Raw genomic sequence first — 18,412 nt, forward strand, 5'->3', positions numbered from 1 at the left:
GTTCCGAATATACTTAAAAAAACCTCTTTCATATGGTCCTTAAGGACTCTGCTTACCATAGATTTCTTCTTGTGTCCCTTTGCTTCCCTTATCAAATTTCTACAATTCTTAGCTTCTGATTTTTATTCATTACTATCAACTTCCCAATTATTGCATTTGTTATATATTATTTTGAATTTTTTATAGCTGGTTTCACTTCCCCTCTAAACCAGGTCAATTTTTTAACCAATATGGCCTTCTCCCTCAATTGTGGCTTTTAGGGTCTCTACTTAAATGTTCTTAAACAATTACCAATTATCATTCACATTTTTCTGGTTAAATTGTTCCTCCCAGTTGATTGGCTCATAACTGTTTTCAGCTTTGTGAAATTGGCCCTTTTAAAGCACCAAATATCTATATCACTGTTCTGGTCTTTATTCTGTTTGCACGTTCTAAATGTGATCAAGTCATGATCACTTATAACTAAATTACCATGAATTTTTAGCTTTGTAATCAGTTCTTCTTTATCTGTCAAGAGAAGATCTAACAAAATTCCCCCATGCTGGAAGGAAAATAGTGTTAGGAAATAGTCATCTATAATATTTAGAAATTCCAAAGATGTTTTAGTACTGGCAGCATGAGACATCCAGCATGTGTCACTCAAATTGAAGTCCCCCATGATCACTCATCTTTTCCCCCCTACACATTACTGATAGGCATGCAAGGAGCTGGTCATCCTGTTGCCTAGTGTAATTTGGTGCTCTGTAGAAGACAGCAACTAATACCCCATCTTGCGCTTTATCTGTTAGGACATGGATCCATAAGCATTCAAGATCATTTTCTTCGGAGTTATCAGTGACTTGGAAACAAATAATACCATTTTTGATATACAGCGCCCCCCCACCCATTTTATCCTTTCTAAATAGGTTATAACCATTGATTTTAACATTCCAATCATGGGATTCATCTCAGAAGGTTTCAGTAATACTAGCCAGATCCAATCTATGCTAATAAACGAGCAATTCCAATTCTTCTTGTTTCTTACCCAAATTTGTTTGTGACAAATGGTCACTGTTTCCAAGTCTCACAACTCCACTTAATTCCAGACATCCCCCCTCTGGACAGAGATTGCACATAACCAGGTACCCAAATTTAGTGGTGTAGTCTCGACTGCAGTTCCCCTAATGGAGACATTTCTATCTCCTGACTCAAGTTCAGGGGAGGGCAGTTCTTTGTGTGCTCAGCACTCTATGCTGCCACTTGTACAGCCGGAATTTCTACCTAATCCCCAGCTAATTATTTCCTTTGAGAGGATTCTTTTCTTAGTGTTGTCAGGTGTTTGTCATACCATTCCCCAGAGGGAAAATAAAGAAGGTGTGATAGTAATTAAAGGAAAGAAGCCAGCTTGTGACTATGTATAAATTCAGAAGCGCAGCAGGAACATGAAAGGAACCATAAGTGTGGCCAGAAGAGAAAGACTGAAGAGAAGCAAAGATCACTGGATGTATTCAGAGGCAGAGAGACACCTGACATCAAAGTCTAAGGTAGGCGCACACAGCAGCAACTCCATCAAGGAGTCCCTGCTAATTTTATAATACATCATTTGGAGAATGGGAGAGGATTCAGTGAGAAAGACAAAACTCCACTCAGTGGGTAGAAAGATTCCTTGATGTTTCCCATCCCAGAGCTTCTCCTGGGGACCTTCTGGCCACCCATAAGGATCTACTTGAGGAACCAGGCATAGGTAGTTTCTAAATTATCCCACAATTACTTTTAGTTTGTTGTAATATCTCCCTGCTGAACAGGAGAATCATGAGACTCTGTTCATTCATATTTGTGAAATGTTTTTAGAGCCTGGGATGGAAGAAGCTAAAGATATGGAGGCCTTGATACCTTAGGGTTGTGAAAATCAGGCCCTATCTCCCGGAGGCTACTGCAGACACACTGGGAGATTTGGGGTGCTAACAGCCTTGCAGTGCAGCGGAGCTAAGGCAGGCTTCCTGCCTGCCCTCTCTCCGCATCGCTCCCGGAAGTAGCCAGCACCTTCCCTGTGGCCCCGGAGAGGGGGGTAAGGGGTCTCTGCGCACTGCCCGTGCCCTGAGTGCTGACTCCACAATTCCCATTGGCCTGCATCCAAACTCCACCTCAGAGCCCACACCCCACACTCCCTCCTGCCCCAGGCTCAGCCTGGAGCCCCCTCCCACACCCAAACTCCCTCCCAGAGTCCACATACCCTTCCGCACCCCATCCTGCACCCCAACCCCCTGCCCCAGGTTCAATCCAGAGCCACCTCCTACACTCCGAACTCCTTGACCCTAGCCCAGAGCCCGCACCCCCTCCCACACCTCAACCCCGTGCCCCAGCCCTGTGAAAGTGAGAGAAGGTGGGGGAGAGTGAGCAATGGAGGGAGGGAAGCTGGAGTGAATGGGGTGGGGCCTTGGAGAAGGGGCAGGGGCTTGGGGAAGGGGTGAAGCAAGGGTGTTTGGGTTTGTGCCACTAGACAATCAGCAACCCTAGATACCATTGTGAATGGTAGCCTATAAATACCAAGAGAGACAAGAACAAATGTTATTTTAAGATGCCAGAATCCAAACCTCAGTCAGCTGCTGGGTGGCAGCAGCACTTTGGAGAATCACAATGGAAGCATTTTCTATTCAGCTTCCTAGGTTGGCAGTTTTGTGGAAGTTATTTGCTTATTTGCACTTGGAAATTTGATGTTTAGTGTTTTTCTGTCATTTTACTATTGTTTTTCTGGCATTTTCTTTTCTGAAGATGCTGCTTTGTGTCTGACCTTAATAACGAGCAGGTAATGCTTTCCTGGAATGTATGCCATGGCAAACTCACCTCTGATTAGAGGAATACTGAAATACACAAGTGCTTAACAACCAGGGGAGTGGCAGGAGAAAGGGGGCTTCTTGGTAGCAGGTCAATCACAGAATTAGTTTAGCATCTCAGGTTTTCCCTATTTCAGCCCAGTGTGTGTGAACCTACTCCCAGTTCAGACTTAGACAACAGGAAACTGGTCAGAGGTTTCAGGGTGCTGATGCAATTCACACACAGCACATGGGTGGAGGCTACAAGAAGGAATGTGTCACAGCAATCTGATGAGCAAAGCACCACAGGCCATTTGGCTGGTTTTAAGATGGACAGTCTTGTTTTAGAATGGCTAGTCCCCTGACCAGTACTTATAAAACCAGATGTGGTTATTACACAGAAGGCCATTTTGTGGAGGGCACCACACGCTCCCAACAGGATGACCTTGCACACAGGGCCGGCTCCAGGCACCAGCATTCCAAGCAGGTGCTTGGGGCGGCAATCTGCAAGGCGCAGCAGTCCCTGTGTTTTTGCCCCCAAGCAGCGCACCGAATTGTCACTGCGGACGGCGGGGGCAGTCTGTGTGCCGTTAGGGTGGCACGCGCGTTTCCGCGGCGGCGGAAATTCGGAGGCAGCTTCTGTCTTCAGCCAGAAGACAGAAGCTGCGCCGCTGCGGACAGCTGAACATAGAAGCTGCCGCCAAATTGCCGCCGCCGCGGAAACGCATGTGCCACCCTAACAGCACATGGACTGCCCCCGCCGCCCGCGGTGGCAATTTGGCATGCTGCTCGGGGCGGCAAAAACAGTAGAGCCGGCCCTGCTTGCACACATGAACAGAGGTGGTGGGGTCATGCAGGAGGAAGAGGCAGTATAAAGGGGATGTCCTGGGGATGCATAAGTGGACACCCTAAATCCATCAGTGTGTCCCACAGCTCAGCCCCTCCACCCAGCACCACCGGCCCTGTCAGTGTGTCTCACAGGTCAGCTCCCCCCCAGCACCACCAGCCCTGTCAGTGTGTCTCACAGCTCAGCCCCTCCCCCCAGCACCACCAGCCCTGTCAGTGTGTCCCACAGGTCAGCTCCCCACCAGCACCACCAGCCCTGTCAGTGTGTCCCACAGCTCAGCCCCTCCCCCCAGCACCACCAGCCCTGTCAGTGTCCCCCACAGGTCAGCTCCCCACCAGCACCACCAGCCCTGTCAGTGTGTCTCACAGCTCAGCCCCTCCCCCCAGCACCACCGGCCCTGTCAGTGTGTCCCACAGCTCAGCTTCCCTCCAGCACCGCCGGTCCTGTGAGACTGTCCCACAGCTCAACCTCCCGAAGCACTCTTGACCTGTCCATATTTCACCCCCAGAGTGCAGCACCCCCACGATCTGCCCAGTATATTCAGTGATATTCCTCCTACAGCTCCGAGCCACCGATTATCCTCCTGTTTCTATATCCCTCACACAATCACACAGGAGAAATGCCAATGTGTGGCTGGCTGTCGCCTCTATGAAACGTTCAGTGTGGGGGGTTGATGAGTGGGTGTTTGTGGTGGGTATCCAGTAGATCTAGGATCTGAAGGGTGCTGAGATCCAGAGGTCAGGATTGGCAATCATCTATAGTTAAAGTTAGAGCTCAATTTGAATATGCGGGTATTTAGAGTCAGCTCTGATTCTGGGCCCAAACTCTGTGGCTTTATGCAAAGAGCAAATAGAAACAGAAAGGCCAAAGTGCAGCACATTACAGGGCTCCTAGCTGGGGAGTATAGGAAAAGCAGACATATGGTGCAGAAATTGAGAATGCCTAAGTGTGAAGGTAGCATTATAAGGAGGTGCAGGCCTGTGTTAATTGCCATGCAATGTTTGCAATGCAGAAAGTTTGTTTAACAATATTTTTAGACCTAGTGAAGAATAATTCTAATTCCAAAACATGAGAGAACCAACATGGGGTGAGGCTGACCTGATTTTTACAACACCGTGGATGTGAAGGACTTTGGCGCTGTCAATCATGAACTCATCACATTTATGCTTCAAAGAACAGTTCCAGAATCAGTGGGCAGGGCGAGACATAGATTCATACGTTCAGTTATTATAAGGCCAGAAGGGACCATTGTGATAATCTAGTCTGACCAATGTTCCCTCTGATTTTTTACATCCATGTGCAGAATGAATTTTGTTATGCACACCAATATGGAGGTGATGTATGGTGGGGGTGGGGTCAAGGGGTTGTGAATGTGGGAGGGGGCTCAGGACTGTGGCAGAGGATTGGAGTGTGCATTGGGGGGGTGAGGGCTCTGGCTGGGGGTGGGGCTGGGGATGAGGGATTTGGAGTGCAGTCTGCCCGGCACTGCGGCAGGGAGAGAGCACTCCCCTCAGCCCTCTCCCCGGCCACAGCAGTTCTGGGGTCAGGGGGATAGGTGCCTCTCCCCAGCCGTGGCAGCTCTGGGGCTGTGGGGGAGAGGCTCCTCTCCGCTGTGCTCCTGTGCTGCCCTTGATAGCCTGCTGTGCGGTCTATCTTAGAGGGAACTTAGGTCTGATCACCTGTATAACAGAGTCCATAGGACTTCCGTGAATCAAGTTCTGTTTGAACTAGAACATATTTTGGGTCCAAGCTGTGGATTTCACAGCTAGGTACCGATTTGATTTTGAATCTGTACAGATTTCCAAGATTGTTCAGGTCAAGGGTTATGAGCCAAACCTATGGGCCTCAGTTGTGAGGTTTGGTTCTGAATCCCAATCAGAATATAACCTTTCCCAAATTGGAAGGGGTAGATGTGTACTGCATCCAGCCCATCTCTAATTAGGAGACTACTGCTTAAGTCGATGTAATTTATGTCACTCAGGGGTGTGAAAACAACACCCCTCTTAGTGATGTAAATTACATCTACTTACAGCCAGGTGTCCACACCACACTATGTTCGCAGGAGATGCTCTCCCACCAACATAACTTCTGCCTCTTGCAGAGGTGGAGTAATTATGCTGACAGGAGAGCACTCTCCCATTGGCACAACATTTCCTCACCAGACGCACTCTAGCTGCACCAATGTATCATGATAGTGTAGACTTGCCCCACATCTGAACCCATACATGCACGCCATCCCCAGAGGGCAGCCAGAGGGGCTTCTCCAGAGTTGTTTACAATTCCAGGCATAATCAACTCCACTGCTTGTCATTCTTGTAGGAGCTGTAGTAACCCTCCCCCAGGGCGCAGAACACAATCATGCTGAAACTATTCATAAATGTCACACAATGGTCCCCACAGACAGTGTATGGCATTGCACTGTCACTGTATTATTATTATTATTATTACTGTATATTATTAATTCTTACAGTAACACATAGGAGCCCCAGACATCAACCAGACCCCACAGCCCAAGGCATTGTACAAAACACCGAACCAAAAGATGATTCCTGCTCTATGAGCATCTAAGAATAAGACAAGAGACAACAGCTGGAGATAGACAGAGAGATGGGGGAGCACAAGGAAAAATGAAACAAGTCAGGAAGAGAAGCAGCAATAGCAGCTGCCTGTTAGCTGCCTCCCTGGCTTACACTGCTGTTTGCAGCTGCACTCAGTATGTATCATTTGGAAATGTAATTACTATGACTTCACCCCCTCTCCCAATCTATGGGCACGGCTACACTGCAAGCTGAGGGTGTAATTCCTGGCTCTAGGAGACATACCCATGGTAACTCTGATTGCATTAATGCACTAAAAATACCATGTAGCCACAGCGGTGCAAGCGCCAGGAGGGGCTAGCCACCCAAGTACATACCCATCCAAGACTCTAGCCACATACTCAGGCGGCTAGCCCCTCCTTTTTGCTCATTCTGCCACAGCTACACTCTAGTTTCAGCATGCTGGCCTGATCAGAGCAGGTATGTCTCCTCAAGCCAGAACTTACACCCACATCTCGAAGTGAAGATGTACCCGAAATACATGTTACCAGGCCCCTCCCACCCAACTCAACACACTATCCTCAATCCCTCCAGAGTTGGTTCTTTAGCCAGTTTGCAGAGTATGTGGCAGTACACATCGCTGACCCAGTCTGAATTCACATTGCTAGTAGGATTTCATGAGGAGAGGTATCAAATACTTCGTTAAAACCTAGGTATATTATAGCTACTGCCTTCCCTTCATGCCGTCATACTGTAGTTCAGTCACAATCTAGTTTATATGGAGGGCTCTACCAATTTCACGGCATGAAAAACATGTCACGGACCATGAGATCTGATCTTCCCTAGGGCTCCTAGTTGCTAGTCTGGACATGCTGGGGAGGGACAGGAGTTGGTTTTCCCCTGCATGGCTGCTCTTGGTGAGGAAATCAGACCCACCTCCAGAGGCAGCACAGAAATGAGGGTGAAACAACCTCACTTGTGTGCTGCAGCAGGGATCTGGGCTTCCGTTCCCTCCCTCGCCCTGTGGCTCCCGCCACAGCTCCCAGCACCAAGGTCAGGGCTTCCTCCTCCAGTGGCTCCTGCCAGGCTGGGGGCTTTTGCTCCCGGCGGCTGCAGCTGGGACAGCCCAGTCTCTGGCCTTCTGCCCCCCTCCCCAACACCTTGCAACTCTTGCCATGGCTCCAGGCACGGAGCTCAGGGCTTCCTTCCCCGGAGGCTCCTGGGACTGGAGGCTTCCACTCCTGCCAGCTACAGCCAGAGCAGTCTTGGCTCAGGGCCTCCCCCAATTCAAGCCAGAGCTTGGGGCAGGCTGGGCTGGAGGCTTCCACTCCCCCAACAAAGGCAACCCAGGCTCTGAGCTTCTGCTCCCTGTCATTCCGGCTGGGGCAGCCAGGGCTTAGGGCACCCCCACCAGTCTAGCTGGGTCAGCCCAAGATTGGGACTTCTGCCCTCCCCCGACCCACAGCTTCTGCCACTGCTCCGGGCTTCCTCCACCAGCATCTCCGGTGGGGCAGATTGGCTGGGGACCCCTGCCTTAATCTGTCACTGGCCTGGACTAGCACCTAGGAGCCCCCAGCTGGGGCACAGCAAGCACTATGCGGGAGATCCTACCCACCTCCGGGAACCTCCTCTAACTGCAGGAAGCTCAGAGGCTGCTGCCTAGGCAGCACAGAAGTGAGGGTGGCAATCTTGGGACTCTTCCCCCGCCCCCCCCCCCCGCAACAACTTTGCAAACACCCCCGCACACACGCACGATCCCATTTTGGGACCCCCATGATTACACCACCATGAAATTTCAGATGGAAACATCTGAACCTGTGAAATTGACCAATTAAAAAACCTTCTGGCCGTGAATTTGGTGAGGCCCTATTTCTATGTTAACCCTGTAATGCTACTTATTGCTCCGTCAGCCCCTCCCAGCTCACAAGCTTTTCTTTTATATATGTGTTCGTTCCATTACTGATTAGGAACTAAAGGCAGCTATTAAACTAATCGCCATGATTGTTCTTTTCCCCAGTCCTCTGCCTACCTGGGAAATCTTGGGGACAGATCTCCTGATCTAACACCGATGAGTTCGAGTGACGAAGAAAGCGCCTGCTTAGAACATGTTGAGGAACCTTCTGGAGTCGGAGGTAAAGGCTCAAAGGGGCAGATCTACTTCATGGATCAGGAAACCAACAACAAAGGTACAGCCAGATACAGACATGCTGTAATGCCCTGTCTCTGTTGTGTTTGGGAAGTGGGAGTCCAGGAGAAAGCTGAGTGACTTTACATGCTTTGGAAGTCACATGCAAGAGCCCATCCATTAGCATCAACTTTTCAGACTCTGTGTTACTTCTCATTACTATTTATACGTCTTACCCTCAGTGCCAGAACTGTACATACCCTTTTGTAAAACAAGCAACGGCAAAGATTGCAATTAGGAGAAGATCACAATGCAGGCAGGGGCTTGGGGACAGGACGAGGGCAAAGATGATGTAGTGGGGGCAAAAGACATATCTGGCTTTAAGACTAAGCTTGATAAATTTATGGAGGGGATGGTATGATGGGATAGCCTAATTATGCAGGTAAGTATGCCCAGTGGTCTGTGATGGGATGTTAGATGGGTTGGGATCTGAGTTACTACAGAGAATTCTTTCCTGGGTGCTGGCTGGTGAGTCTTGCCCACATGCTCAGGGTTTAACTGATTGCCATATTTGGGGTCGGGAAGGAATTTTCCTCCAGGGCAGATTGGTAGAGGCCCTGGAGGTTTTTCGTCTTCCTCTGCAGCATGGGGCTCGGGTCACTTTCTGGAGGATTCTCTGCAGCTTGAGGTCTTCAAACTGCAATTTGGGGACTTCGATAACTCAGACATAGGTTAGGGGTTTGTTACAGGAGTGGGTGGGTGAGATTCTGTGGCCTGCATTGTGCAGGAGGTCAGACTAGATGATCATAATGGTACCTTCTGACCTTAAAGTCTATGAGTCTATGATACGAATGGGTCCTTGCCTGGGAGAATAATAGGAAAACTCCCTAGATACACCTTTCTTCCTTTTGTAAACGGCTCCAGTTCTGGAGGAGTGATAGCAACTTTACAGTGCAGGTTCCACCAAGGTTTCTGTTTAAAGCTGATTTTTCAAATGGCTCTAAAATCCACATGCTTAGCTAGATTGCCTTGAAAATAGCTATGCCACCCTAGGGCCCCTGGTAGAATTTGTGGTACAGATTTGGGGTCATTTGACCAGGTTGTGCCCAAGATACAGGGCCTCCAAACTCATCATCTTCTAACCGGTTTTGCAGAGGGATTTAGAGACAACAGACGGGAAGATCCAAACGTATCTCCCCGGACTGCCCTTATGGTGATCTAGTGCTGGCACCAGGCTCACTCCAAACAGTCATTATTAAAGGCTACTAGTTGTCTGGGTCACTTCTGCTGAGCCAACCACTTCTGGCTTGGGCTGTGAGCTGGCTCCACGCTGAACTCCGCAGCTTAGCAAGCAACCTATAGAATATCCTCTTGCCTTGGGGAAAGTCCACTTGCCTTGGGGACTGAGAGTTTGAGTGTTCTTCTCCTGACATCTGTTCGCTGTGAAGTGAACAGAAAGGTTCTTTTTATCCAGTAAGATCTCGTACTCCCAAAGGAAGGCAAGCACCAGTCCCAAATTTTGCAGAGAAGAGATTTTGCAAGTTCAGTTGAGGTAGGGTTAGGATGACAGTCCCTAGACTTAGCCCACTTAGCCACACCGCCTTTTGCAATGCATGGGCCAGATCAGCGAGTCACCTGTGACGGAATATCATCAAAGTAACACTTACGCAGCAAAGAGTCCTGTGGCACCTTATAGACTAAGAGATGTTTTGGAGCATGAGCTTTCGTGGGTGAATACCCACTTCGTCGGATGCATGTAGTGGAAATTTCCAGGGACAGGTATATATATAAGTAAGCAAGAAGCAGGCTAGAGATAACGAGGTTAGTTCAATCAGGGAGGATGAGGCCCTCTTCTAGCAGTTGAGGTGTGAAAACCAAGGGAGGAGAAACTGCTTTTGTAGTTGGCTAGCCATTCACAGTCTTTGTTTGATCCTGACCTGATGGTGTCAAATTTGTACAGTGAAGAAGAGAAGGGCCGCAAATATGATTCTGTGGTGAAGGGACTGGATCGGGACACACAACACTGGAGTACTGCTGCAGATTATTTATGTGATGTTGGGCAAGTCACTCAAACCCCAATCTTTTGAGGTGGCTGCCTTTCTGAGGTCTGTTTAAAGACACACCTGCACCATTTGACCTTATCCAACCTGTTTCAACTTTCTGCGCTCAGTTTCCCAGCTACAGTCTGTTTTGGCTGACTATTTAGGAGACAATTTTGGCTGATTTGGTGCTAAGAAGACCTCTGAAGCTTTGTAGAATCCATGTTCACGGTCGGTCACCCTCTACTCTGGTGGGAGGGGAGTTTGGGGAGCAGCAGGCCTGGGGGATAATGTATTTTTTAGGTTGTAGAAGGCTCCCAAGCCAGGGTAAGAAGCAACAGGAGTTCTGCTATCTCATCCCCTCCTTGGGAACCTTGCAGGCTGTAGCTGGGCATGTGGGTGTGAACACCTGAGGTTTGTGGGCGTTGACAAAACAGGGAAGACAAAGTTACAGCCCCAGAGCTGCTAAGTTCTGTACAGCTCTATGTGTAACATGGTATGCTAATCAGTCAAGGAACTAATCTGCACATAAACTCTGGCTTTATGAAAACTGTGTGGATTTAGTGCTCATGCCGTCCTGGCGAGTGAAGCCCTCAGTTTTTCTACAGGGGAGGAGAAAGGCAAATTTCCCACACAAATGGCCCTCCCAGCGTGCCCCATCCCTGATCTGGGGGTACTTCCTGGAGGGATCACAAGGTTGCTCACTCCCCATGGCCCCAGCAGTTCTTGGCCTCTCTGCTGAGTCTGCAAATTAGTATAGAGCCCAGTGGTGAGTTTGGAGGTGGAGCTGAAACCCACCAAACGCATCTCATGTAGAGGCCACTAAACATCCATTAAAAGAGAACAACTTTTTATCTGCTACGGTGTCCCCCTCTGGATCCCTGATTCTTAACCTCTGACCTCGCCCCACTCCCGTTTTTTCATTTATTGTCCCCTCCGTATTCAATTGATGCCTGGGTCCAGTGGTTCCTCCCCCTTAATTGAAGGGGAGAGCCTTTAATTTTGGGCAGGCCGACACTCACCCATCCCCAATACTTCAAATAATACAAACCCTGTAATAGAGACTCCCTGGCCTCTTCTTAAAGGGACAGCGCCCATTAACCAAAACACAAACACTACAAATGCAACAATAAAATGAACATGAACACAACATCCGAATTCCCAGCTTAATATAACACTTTGCAACATGAAGTCATTTTAAGAATTATTCCAGGGCCTTCACACTAGCTTACAGAGACTTTCCCAGGTTATCATCAAGGTTCAAACCCACAACTGCACAGCGCAGAGCACCTACACTTCAGTGCTAGGGGCCGCAGCGGGTGGTACAGTCCTGTCTGCTGCAAGGAGCAGTCCAGAGAAAGTGACACCACTATCAGAGAACTAGATGTTGGGTACCAAGGTTCTTGGGCTCTGCTTGTGGCAGCAGAATATGATCTAGTGGTTAGAGACAACATATCACCACCTCTCTTTGGGCCATTTGCAAGAACGGAAACTAGGATCTCTAGATCTAAAAGCTTTTACCGCAAGCTCTTCTAGTGACTGCTTTTAATACTTCTATGCACTGTGCAATCCTTATTGAAAGGGCCTCATTTCCTGGCCATAAGGAATAAACTTCATTCTCCATCTTACAGATAACATAATTAACAGGTTGGATAGGCAGAACTGAGATTAGAACCCCATGTCTCTAAAATGAGAACCTACAATCTTTACCATCCTGCCTTTCAGATGAAATAGGCCAAGTTATCGCCTTATGCAACCCATGCTAAAACGACATGTATCTTTGTCCCTCCCAGGTGGCTAGGGGACATATAAGGGTTTTTGAGTCTGTCTCTGCCATTCCCACTAGCAAAGAGGCAGTGAGAGACTAATGGTTAATGAACCTCTAGAACAGCCGCTCTTGGAACTGTCTCTCCTGTTCCTGTTGGGTTCATAAATTGTAGTTCCTGCTGTTTGTTCGTAAATTGTAGTGACACCTGATGCTGCAGAATCTGGTCATGATGCTGTTTCTGCTGTTCCATCATCCTTTCCGGATGTCACCCATTCTCCGCCCCCTCCCCCCGCTTTGTGCAGAGACATTTTGAACACAAGCCCCACCACTGACACCTCATGTGAGCAAGAGTCTTTCTCAACTTCAGCCATCCTGGGCTTGGTTTTATTAATGAAGACATTAATAGCAAGATATCTGTCGTTCAGCTCTAACCTCCCCCGGCTCACACTCTAGAGCCCCTCACTCCAGAGACCCACTTCTATCTCCCTCCAAATGGGGTAATCAGTCACCTGTTGACTCATTGAGACAGCACTCGGAATCACTCCCTGCTAACAGGATGGAAAACATGGCCAGCCAGGACTGGGGAGCAGAGACACCATATATTTTGCTTGACGGTGATATTGGTATGACATTCATCTAGTAGCTGCTCCTAGGCCAGTGGGTAAGGACAAAGGGATTAGCTATTCTTCGGTCCCCTGGTTCTGCAAGCAGCATTTCTGATGCTATTGCTGATTTTCCAGGGATACAGGACAGCGGCACAGTTGGTACCATGCAGGAACATGACCCTGATTGTGTTTCACTGGAGTGTGTGACACATGACTCGGGAAGAAGACACTTCCGTATTTTGCAGATTAGGTCATAGACTCCCAAACTTAAGAATTTAGACATTAAGTTCCCAAAGAAAGAGAAAGATCTGGGATTGGGCTCATTGAGTCTCTCACTATGAAGCAGGTTTTCTAATCCTTGAATCAGTCTTATGGCTCTTCTCTGAGCCCACTCCAATTTACCAACACCCTTCTTGAAGGGATGAACCTAATTGTCCCTTCAGCCCTTAAACTTTATGAATCTAGGAACATGCAGTGGTGGATTTAGAGATAGTGGGGCCCTGTGCTCAGCTTCATTTTTGGGGACCCCCTGGGAACCCAGCCAAGAAAAAGAACATTCTCTCTTATCTCCCCATCCTTGTTTTTCATTCTCTTTTTCTTCATCCTCCTCCTATATTATAAGTAATGGGTAGTAAATGAAAATAAAGTGAGATACCTTGATTGGTTTTGTAGTCTAACTTTTTTTTCACAGACCACTTGAAAATTGCTAAGGGTCTTGGCGGACCACTTAATGATCTTTCCAAACATTGTTTGTACCGTTAGCTAACTATTGTAAAGTGCTTTGGATAAGAGTGCTTTACTAAAAAAAAACATAAAAGAACATTGGGGTGCATGGTCTGACCAGGAGTTAGGATGTGAGAGGAGGCTCAGGGTTGGGGTGAGGGGTCTGGGAGGGAGTTAGGGTGCAGGAGCGGGCTGGGGGTTGGGACAGAGGGTTGGGGTGTGGAGCTCTTACCTGGGGCAGCTTCTGTTTGCTGTGAGGGGTGCAAGTGGGGATGGTGGGGGTGCAGGAACTCCCATTTGGTGCTCAGGGAGGGGATGGGGTTGGGGGCGTGCAGGAGTCAGGACAAGGGTTGTGGGTGGGGCTGGGTGTGTGTGGGGAGGGGTGCAGGAGTGAGGGCAGGGGGCTGATGGGGGTGTGGGAGCGGCTCAGGGCAGGAAGCTACGGGGAGTAGGGGACAGTGTGCGGGAGGGGGTGTGGTTTGGGGCTGGGGCAGTCCCAGTCGTGGCCACTGGGTTACCTTACCTGGCTGGCTGGTCGATATATCCCTGCCCCACTGCTGCTCCTGTTCGCTGCCAAAGGGAGCTGTGGTGGCAGCAGCACGTGAGAGCTGAGACCCCCCTTGCCAGCCGCTCCCTTCCCCATGCCTTTTTCCAGGGGCCGCCAGCAGCAGTGCACGCCAGGGACTGCACCTGTGCTGCCCGGCCTCCAGAGAAGCCAGGCAGCAGGACAGACATGGGCAGACACCCCACCAGGGAAGCACGCTCACCTCCCCTACAGTGCGCCCCCACCCGGCCCCTCACCTGCCTGCCTCACCTGGCTGCCAGTGCCAGCCAGCAGCAGGAGCCTCAGGAGGCAGCAGGAGCCTGCTCACCGGCTGGGAGAACACACCACACGCTGCACCTCCAGCATGGCTCTTAAATGGCTCCCTCCCTGCTCTCCCCCACAGCTTCTGCCCCCCACAGGGGGTGTTGGACGGTGCAGGGCTGCCCGGTCCTGGGGCCCCCTGTAATTGTGAGGCCCCGTGTCAGGGCACCGTGTGTTTCATTGTAAATCCACCTCTGGGAACATGAATCTAAATTAGCACCTTTCTCCGGCTCTCCCACTGTATCCTGTCTATCAATGTCTTTAGACCAGGGATGGGCAAACTATGGCCCACGGGCCAGATCCGGCCCTTCAGGGCTTTGGATCCGGCCCGCGGGATTACCCCTGGTGGTGCTGCGGGCCCGGCGCTGCTCTCAGAAGCAGCCCCCGGGCCGGGAGGCAAAGGGCTCCATGTGCGCACGCAGAGCTCTCTGCCCCCCCCCACCCAGGGGCCGCAGCACTTCCTGGAGTGGCATGGGGACAGGGCAGGCATGCAGGGAGCCTGCCTTGGCCCTGGTGTGCGCCACTGCCACCCCGGAGCCACTTTAGGTAAGCAGCACCGGGCTGGAGCTCAAACCCCTCCTGCCCCCCGCCCCTCAACTTCCTGCCCTAAGCCCTCTGCCTGTACCTCGCACCCCTCCTGCACCCAACTCCCTGCCCTGAGCCCCTTTCTGCACTCCTGTGCATTCCAACCACCTGCCCTGAGCTCCCTGCTGCACCCTGCACCCCGTGCACCCCAACTCCCTGCCCTGAGCCCCGTCCTGCACTCCGCACCCCTCCTGTACCCCAGCCCCCTTCCCTGAGCCCCCTCTTACACTCTGCACCCCTTCTCTGCCCCAATCCCTTGTCCTGAGCCCCTTCCTCCACATCCCGCACTCCACCCCCCCTGCCCTGGCCCTGCATACAATTTCCTCACCCAGATGTGTCCCTCGCCCCAAAAAGTTTGCCCACCCCTACTTTAGACCTAAGGGTTAGATTCACAAAAAGGATTGGGGCTGTGTTAAGCACCTAAATCCCAGAATGAGGTTCTATTGGAAATCACAAAATCCCCGCTCAGCTGGCACTGGACTATAATGGCACCTAAACTCACTCAGTGCCTTTGGTTTTTGCAGTATAAGTTCCATAGGTACCCAAGTTTCTGCCTCTAGGTACACGCACTGCTGCCTCCCTCTAAATGTCTGGACACCTCAGCCCCTGTGTGATGCACGAACCAGGGGAAGACAGTTATTCCTCCACCTAACTGGCCTATGAGGCCTGATCTGGTAGATGTGCTAAGAGGCCACTAACTTTCACTCATCCGCCACTGTACTGAGCCCAATAAGTTGTGTCCAGATAAAGTCTGTCTTCCAGAAAGACATGGAGACTCCATTAATTCCCTTGGTAGTTTGTTCCAATGGTTCATCGCACTCACTGTTAAAAAATTGTGCCTGGTTTAATTTGAATTTGTCTGGCTTCAGCTTTCAGCCATTGGTTCCTATTCTGTCTTTTTTTGCTAGATGAGAGTCCTTTAGTACCTGGTATTTTCTCCCCGTGAAGATACTTATACATTATAACCAAGTCACCATACAGAAGAATAAATGTATTACATCTCTGCAGTTACCTTAACAACCAAACTTGTAATCTCATTTAAGAATGAAATCATTATTGTTTGGCAAGATCTATTTTCCATAAAACCATAGACTCATAGATTCATAGACTTTAAGGTCAGAAGGGACCATTATGATCATCTAATCTGACCTCCTGCACAACGCAGGCCACAGAATCTCACCCATCCACTTCAATAACAAAGCCCTAACCTATGTCTGAGTTACTGAAGTCCTCAAATCGTGGTTTGAAGATCTCAAGCTGCAGAGAATCCATGTTGACTTGTATTAATTATATTCTCATCCTTTCATTCTTTATCAGTTGAATCCTGTATCAGTCTGTTATTATTTTGCCCAGAATTGATGTCAGGCTAACCAGCCTACAGTTACCTGGGTCCTCCCACTTTTGTCCTTTTTGAACATTGGCACAGCATTAGCTCCAGTATTACAAGATTTATTACAAATTAGCGTAAGTGGGTCAGAGATCTCCTTAACCAACTCTTTTAGGATTCTTGAGTACAAGTGATCTGGGCCGTCTGATTTTAAAAACATTTACCGCTAGTAAATGTTGTTTAACATTCTCCTTATTTGCTAATGGACTGGAAAGTTCTTCCTCAACCTCATCAGCTATGAGGACTTCAGCGTGCTGTTTTCCCAATATAGAGCAGAAATATTTATTGAACACTTCTGCCTTCTCTGTGGCATTATTAACAATGTTGCCATCTCCATCTAGTGAAAAGCCTGTATAACTGCAAGGGTTTCTTTTGTTCCTAATATACTTAAAGAATTCCTTATTTCCTTAGCCCTACCAGCCATGGATTTTTCCCTGATGTCTTTTGGATTGTACCTAGCTGCCTCTAGCATTGATCCAGCCCCCATTATGGGGCCTCACAGTTCTTTAAAGCATCTAGCCTCCCTCTTCAGGCAGGGCAGTACTATCATCGGCCATCTTCAGCTGGGAAACTGAGGCACAGAGAGATTGAGGTTTGCTCAAGATCTCACAGGAAGTCTGCAGCAGAGCAGGGAGTGGAAGACAAGTCTCTGGCTAGCATACTATCCATTGGACCACACCCCTCTCTAATAAAGTGTGTTGAAGGCAGCGGAGGATTGAGCTATATGTTAGTACTGGGCTTTTGCCAAAGAAATGTGTGTTTAAGAGGGAAGCGCATGGCTGGTGCTCTGAGCCTGGGAGGCTAGCAGCTGCCTTTTGTATGCACTGGAGAGGAGGGAGTATGGTTCAAGGTTATACAGTGACTTCTTTTTTTAAATGGAAATGGAATGACATGAATCCAGGAGCTGGAGCTTTAAAAACCTCCAGTATTGCAAAACTCATGATAAAACCATGAGGGTTACCAACACTGAGCAATTTTCCATTCCGTTCATAGATTCTAAAACCAGACGGGACCATTATGATGATGTAATCTGACCTCCTGTATCACCCAGGCCAGAGAACTGGCCCCCGATAATCCCTAGAACAACTCCTAACACAGCTGATCACTACTCTTCTAACTGTAGCTGCATGTCAAGCAAGGGTTTTCACTGAGCTGCTCAGGTCCAACATCCAGGAGTCCACAATTGGTACCTCCCCTGATGGCTCTCTCCCCTCCAATTCCTGAGCTCCCCCCCTCCACGCTCTAACACAGGGGTTCTCAAACTTTTGTACTGGTGACCCCTTTCACATAGCAAGCCTCTTATAAATTAAACACTTTTTAATACATTTAATACCATTATAAATGCTGGAGGCAAAGTGGGGTTTGGGATGGAGGCTGACAGCTCGCAATCCCCCGTGTAATAACCCTGTGACCCCCTGAGGGATCCTGACCCCCAATTTGAGAACCCCTGCTCTAATAGCAATATGGCTCCCCCCTCCTCCCTTTCTAAAAGCTGCAGAGAAGAGGCACGTGTAGGCTGAGTCATTAACCTCTTAGGGTATGTCTATCCTGCAATTAAAAACCTGTGGCTGGCTCATGCCAGCTGATGCAGACTCACAGGGCTTGAGCTAAGGGGCTGTTTAAATGTTGTGTAGATGTTTGGGCCCGGGCTGGAGCCTGGGCTCTAGGATCCTGCAAAGTGGGAGGGTCCCAAAGCTTGCTCAACCGGGAAACTCTACACCACAATTAATCAATTTAGCCAGAGTCCCCTAAACCGAGTCACCTGGTATGGGCCGGCTGCAGGTGACTAATTGCAGGGCAGACCTCAGAGGTGAAAGTAAGCAGGTCCGGTCCGGTACGGCGTACCAGCAAGAGCCAGTACGCCATGCCGGACCACACTGGCTTCTGTGGCCGGGATTAAAAGGGCTCTGGGCTCCCCGCAGCAGTGGGGAGCTCTGAGCCCTTTAAATCCCACCTGCAGCTCCGGCGGCCGGGCTGGAGCCAGAATTTAAAGTGCTCGGAGTTCCCCGCAGCCATGGGAGCTCCGGGCCCTTTAAATCCCAGCCCCAGCCCGGCAAGGCTCAGGGCTCCCTGCAGCCACGGGAGCCCAAAGCCCTTTAAATCCCAGCTGGAGCTGCGGTGGGGATTTAAAGGGCCCGG

At 49.5% G+C, this 18,412-nt stretch overlaps 1 protein-coding gene across 3 annotated transcripts in view; it reads left to right on the plus strand.

Moving 5' to 3' along the window:
- The first annotated feature begins 1,415 nt into the window (after positions 1 to 1,415).
- Positions 1,416 to 18,412, plus strand: part of NKPD1 (NTPase KAP family P-loop domain containing 1) — a 38,015-nt gene continuing 21,018 nt past the window's right edge. Inside the window, exons 1-3 of one of the 3 annotated variants that reach the window (XM_039509669.1) lie at positions 1,446 to 1,523; positions 6,110 to 6,352; positions 8,194 to 8,362. In XM_039509669.1, coding sequence (XP_039365603.1) covers positions 8,245 to 8,362 — 118 coding nt within the window. In that variant the 5' untranslated portion in view covers positions 1,446 to 1,523; positions 6,110 to 6,352; positions 8,194 to 8,244. Of the gene's footprint in view, positions 1,524 to 6,109; positions 6,353 to 8,193; positions 8,363 to 18,412 lie in introns of all 3 variants that reach the window. The other 2 variants (XM_039509667.1, XM_039509668.1) reach the window with 2 other exon arrangements.

The sequence above is a fragment of the Mauremys reevesii genome, linkage group 22 (genome assembly GCF_016161935.1).
Source record: "Mauremys reevesii isolate NIE-2019 linkage group 22, ASM1616193v1, whole genome shotgun sequence".
NCBI classification, from domain to species: domain Eukaryota; kingdom Metazoa; phylum Chordata; order Testudines; family Geoemydidae; genus Mauremys; species Mauremys reevesii.